Source organism: Zingiber officinale, chromosome 8B (genome assembly GCF_018446385.1).
Source record: "Zingiber officinale cultivar Zhangliang chromosome 8B, Zo_v1.1, whole genome shotgun sequence".
Taxonomy (NCBI): Eukaryota; Viridiplantae; Streptophyta; class Magnoliopsida; order Zingiberales; family Zingiberaceae; genus Zingiber; species Zingiber officinale.
The window spans coordinates 107,607,875-107,613,631 of record NC_056001.1 but is presented as its reverse complement, the minus strand read 5'-3'; the positions used below and the strand labels follow the sequence as shown (position 1 = coordinate 107,613,631).

The window sequence follows — 5,757 nt, the reverse complement described above, 5'->3', positions numbered from 1 at the left end:
GAGACCTTGAGGACCGATCAGGGTGGAGCCTGATCGGTCCAGGCCTAGTGTTCTCCGTATTGATTTTTTTATTTCTTTTTTTTTTCCATGTAGGAAGTGCTAAGTCATTCCCTGAGCATTTCGTTTTTTTTTTCACTAAGTGTATCATTTCTCTAAATTTTAAAGGCATCTATGGGTTGATCTCATAATTCAATTTTTAAATTATGATATATTATAGAGAATTTTTTTCAGATATTTTAACCTGATTCAACATTTTTCTAAATTTCATATAATTAATATAAGAATAATTATTGTTCTTCGATTGATATTGGAAAAATAACAACTCGTTTATCCGGCGTGCTCGGCCGTACGTAGCGCCACAGGCTCTTCTGCTCGTAGCCATGGCGCTTACTTCGCTCCCACTTGCTCCTCCCTCTGCCTATGTTCCTTCCCCGAGAAGCCTCTGCCTGCCCCACCAGCAGCTTCCTTCTCCACTTTCTTCGAGGAGGTTCAAGGAGACGGGCGTCGCCGCTCCGCTCGAGTTCTCCAGCGCCGCTTCGTTGAGATGGAGGACGGGCGTCTCCTTCTTCCCCTCGTTCATCAAGAAGAAGGCTAGGTCACGAGAAGAGATAAAGGAGGAGCTTCTTGCGGAAATCGCTCCCATCGATCGAGGCGCTGAAGCCACTGACGAAGACAAAGAGAGGATCGATCAGGTTTCGTCTTCGTCTTGAAGTTGAATTACCCTACTCGCTGCATCAGGAAATAGTCGTGGCGTGGAGCTTTCTGCGACAATTTGCGTTTCGAACAAGTAGCTTGGCGTAATTTGGATCCTTCTCTTTTGACACTTATGCTTAAGAGGAAGGACAATAAGGCTTAAGATTATTGCAGAGCCCTAGATGATAGAACACCATGTGACTGTTTACCCCATCTGGCTTCTTATAGTCCCCTATTGTTTGTTAAATTGGAGGCCTTTATTGTTTCATTTAGATAGTTCGATGAAGATGTAAGATGCACTACCTTTAACTTACTGAACTCTTTCTGTTTGCGATGGTCAGATTGCGCGTGAGCTTGAAGCAGTAAACGCTATTAAGGAGCCTCTCAAATCAGATTTATTAAATGGAAAATGGGAGCTTATATATACAACTTCTAGATCAATATTGAAAGTCCAGGTAGATGGTTCATGCCGAGATTTTATTTCCATTTGTGAGATACTTCCCTCTCGTAAGGTTGCCCCTAGTTACTCTCAGTTCTTTAATCTGTTAGGACTCCTCTGTTCTTTGACATTTATATCGCATTTGTCACATTTCAGTAATTTTCCCTTAATGCTAATATATGCTTATGGGTCTTGTATGCACTTTTGCACTTAGTAAATATTTTGTTAGCCCCCCTAATAGAGTAGTAGTCACCATACTGCCATTTGCCAATCCATTGTAATTAGCCACCCCTGCCAGTAGCCACGCTAATGCTAACCTATAGCAGCACTTTAGTTAATGCTTTAACACCATAACAATGCTTTCACACAATCTGTAAAAATATATAAGCATGTATCCTGATATGGAATAATGAATATCAACTTCTTCCCTCATACTTCTTTAGTTTCTTTTTCTAAAAGCATCAAGTCTCACACATTTCCCTGATAATTAAGAATTTGTTATAGTAGATGTTCTGTGTTGTTTTTTCCTCTGTTTATCTGAAAGTTTGTCATGCTACTTTAAAAAGTTATGTAAACACTAACAATGAATTCTCTCAGAGACCAAAGTTTCTACGACCCAATGGAAAGATCTATCAAGCAATAAATGTCGACACTTTACGAGCCCAGAATATGGAGACCTGGCCCTATTTTAACCAGGTGATTCTTAGTTCAAATTAGTATTATTTGCACCAGCAAAATGATGTTTAAATTATGTGAAAGAAAAACACCATGTCAATAGCACTAGTCTATTTCTCAAATGTGCTTAATGTGCTTATATCATATTCATATAGTTAATGCATGGACTACTAGCTTAACACAGGCATCAGGATTTAGTGTGTATGAATCTTATTTTTCAAAGAAATTGCGTTATGAAGTTTCATTTCTGACTGCAATTGGTAATGGGTACAATCATTTTGAGAAATTTGGTTTAATTTTGTATATTTGTAATTTGGAGTTTGATGGGCTAAAGAGTATAAAAGTGCAGCCCGGTGCACGAAATTCCCGTCTTAGAAAGGATTTGTCGTATGCAACCTTATCCTGCATTGCAAGAGATTGTTTATGTGATTTGAACTCGTGACCATCGAGTCACACGACAACAATTTTACCGTGATGCCAAAGTTAAAAGAGTATATAATTGAAAATTTGAATTTTAATAGTCTCTCTATACATAAAAGAAAAACCTTGATGATTTGCACCTATACTGGCTCATAGCAATTCATCTGCATTAGAATTGGCCTCATAAATATAATCTTTTAATCTTAATGTGGTCCCTTTGACTTAGCTACCTAAAGGAATTGATCCATTGTTGTTACTTTCTCAAGATCAGTGATCCGACCTAAGATCGCTGATGAATGAACCACCAGTAAGTTGGCATTGAGGTTGACCAAGTCATCAATCTCCCAAGGATAGTTGGGACTTATGGAGAGATCCGCAACAAGGAAGGAGAGGGTTAGAATGATGATCGGGATGTCCCGGCTCGGTCACTCCGACGCTCAAGTAAGTCTATGACAATCGAGAATGGAAAAGAAGAGTAGTAGATGCCCCTCCAAGTTAAGATGGGTACCTCCTCTTGTGCCTGCAAAAGCAAGCGACCTTTTATAGAGTTGTAGTTGTGCTTTCACGCTCTCTACATGTTTCGAGATCCATGTTTACGTTACCCATGTTTTCTGAAATAAATGGCTACGTTGCCAACCTCTTCCGGGCTAAACGGCTATGTTTCCCATGTTCTTCAGGCAAAACGGCTACGTTGTCCGTATATTTAGTGGCACCCTATGATTACCTCTCGTATCATTCAGGATAGTTTCTCAAGGCTCTTTCTTTTTTTCTATTGCAAAAGTATGATTTGTGGCATCTTTACATATTCATCCGATACAAACTTGATAAGTTGTAAACAAAGCACGAAGACTTATGGGTATAAAATCCTTTTAAGACACTGCTTTTCTGACTTTTCTATCTTGAATGGACTTTTTGTTCTGTTAAATTAAATAAATATTGAAAAAACTAGTTTTCTTGGTACATTATTAGCAAAGTCAACTGAACTGTTCAGAGGGAATTAAGATTTTATATCGTGATCTGACTTCTCCAGTAGGATAAGTAGGAAACTTTAACAGATGCTTTACTTTCTTACATTTGTTGGCTTGGTATTTATGTATATATTTTATGGAACTCAATCTATAATAGAACTTTACATTTTCAGGTAACAGCTAATTTGATTCCTTTAAATGCTAGAAGGGTGAAAGCTCAATGGGATACTTTCAAAATACTAGGATTGGTGAGTAAAATTCTTGTATTATGCCTTTGCCAGGTTTAGGAATGTTATCATAGTCAACAATTTCTGTAACCCCAATTTGATTAATTTGCCTGGCTCAAATTCAAATTTGTTGAGGTTGCATCTAAACTGTCCACAAATCTGGTCAGACCAATTGGCGCAGTGGGTTAGTTTGATTGAATGGACTTATATTTGTACACTGAAATTGACAGGGATTTCTTTAGAGATTACCAACTCATATGTTTTCTTGACTTATGTACATTACTTTGTATATTTATAGTTTTATACTTTTATTTGTTTTTTCATATTTTTCTTATTTCATTTTCTCATGCGGCCAAACTTAATTCACAATAATTGAGTCATTTAGGTTTGTTTTGTGTAATACCGTTTACCTATTTTTCTGTGTTAGACAAGCAGCTAAATTTTGATTGTTAAGTGTTCTAACGAATAGCTGATATATATATATTGCACTGGTAGGCATATTTTACTTGATGTCCTCTCGGGACGGTCTAATGACTAGCACATGAGGTGTTACCAATTCGAAGTCTAGGATTCAAATTTCAGCTAAATGTCTCCCTCATCCGTCAGTCACTATTCCAAAGGTTTTTCTATATTGACCCTGAAATGGATTGACGGGAGTACTAGGACGTGCGAAATCGTCTTTTACCAACTGATAGGCATATTAAAAGTACTTTTTTGAAATTCACATCAAATTCTATCATGCTATCATTTCCAATACTTCGAACCACATAGAAGCTAGTTGAAATTGACTGGCTTTGGTTCTGTGAGATAATGAGTTCCATAATTCTTCTCTCTTCATTTGTGCACAGATTCCAATAAAAGCCCCCGGAACAAACCGTGGTGAATTGGACATTACTTACTTGGACGAGGAGATCAGGTAATCTTGCATAGTGAATCTTTACAACCTCCGCAGTTTCAAAAAAGACTGCAGCAATATGAACAATAAACATAAAAGATAAACTGTGCTTCACTATTCGTTATATGTTAGCATCTATCATCTAAATAAATTTATGTCAGATCATTAGAATGTCTAGATCATTAGAATGACAGGGTTCTTTGTGATGAATGGTTTGATATATTAATTAACAGCCTGCACTTCACGTTCATGCTTTCTTTGCAGGATTTCCAGAGGTTACAAGGGGAACTTATTCATATTGAAGATGGTCGACCGGTCATATAGAGTTCCACTTTAATGTCGAAAAGCTTTCCAGTATTTCTCCCACAAGAAACTCACTGGCAGACTATCCTTTCAAACTTATTGTCATTGTAACCTCCTTGTATTGTATATAAAAATTCAATAGCTGCGAAGGCATTCGGTCGATTGTGGGTATTTTGAAAAGAAAATGAAAAAAAAAAAAAACATATAAAATGAAGGCTGCGAATTGAATGAAGGATTAGCGTGCAGGCCTTTTTTATGTACGACGCCTCCATTCCGCTGTTGATACGACACGCGCAAGGAGAGGCGCTATTTGCCTCCTGTACGAACCTTACCGGAAAGCAGCGTTAGAGCTACAGCTGTAGGTGGTTGGGTTGGCAGGGCATGGGGCCTCGTTTTGGCCTAAAACATCGGCGGAATTGGTGCATCCCTTAAACGACATGTTGCCCTTCCCAGTACGATGAGTAATCCCAATCATACTAATATTAATAATAATAATAATATTATTATTAAATAAAAATAAAACATTTATAAATTAAAACAGTAGAGTAATGATGAATATCCCATTCATTGTTCTACGAATATTATACCAATTCTTCGACATGGGCAGCCAATTATGGTAAGGGACTGTGAGCCACTGAAGATGATTTGATGAGACTTTAATAAATCATCTGTAGAAGGTCAAGGCTAGTCAATCTACTGTCTCTTTGTACTAGTACATCTTCTATTCTCAGTACTGGATTCTTTCACATCAGCTAACCCTAATAATATCATACCATCATCCACTTAATCTGAGGTTTTAGTGCTCTGGCCAGCGAGAAATAATACTTCACTCTACCTCAATTTATTAAATAATTATAAAAATTTTACGATCTTACAATTATAACTACACTATAGGAATTATCTTACTGCCTCTCACCTGGACTTTTTCGTCGCTGTACTGCTTTTCCTTGTTTTTGGTTCTTCTAAAGCTCTTCGTTCTCGGACTCACCCACCGTGATTCTTCTCTGGCAGGGTACTTGTGGTGATCCTCCTGAGTCGTACTTCATCCTCTTGTTGATGGTATGTACCTAAGTACGTGTGTGTTCGTCTAGAAGTAGTTCTTCAATGTTTAGCTTTTTATGAAATTCAATTAGCTTG

General features: G+C 37.5%; 1 protein-coding gene across 2 annotated transcripts; it reads left to right on the top strand.

Annotated features, from left to right (window-relative positions):
* Positions 1-303: 303 nt before the first annotated feature.
* Positions 304-4,782, top strand: LOC122017738 (probable plastid-lipid-associated protein 4, chloroplastic). 2 transcript variants are annotated; one of them, XM_042575420.1, is made up of 6 exons: positions 304-692; positions 1,035-1,148; positions 1,730-1,828; positions 3,369-3,443; positions 4,271-4,338; positions 4,582-4,782. In XM_042575420.1, exons 1-6 carry the CDS (start codon positions 381-383, stop codon positions 4,652-4,654), a joined length of 741 nt encoding a protein of 246 aa, XP_042431354.1. In that variant the 5' UTR covers positions 304-380; the 3' UTR covers positions 4,655-4,782. The 2 variants fall into 2 exon arrangements, with proteins under 2 accessions (XP_042431354.1, XP_042431355.1); XM_042575421.1 differs by lacking the exon at positions 1,035-1,148.
* The last annotated feature ends 975 nt before the right edge of the window (positions 4,783-5,757 follow it).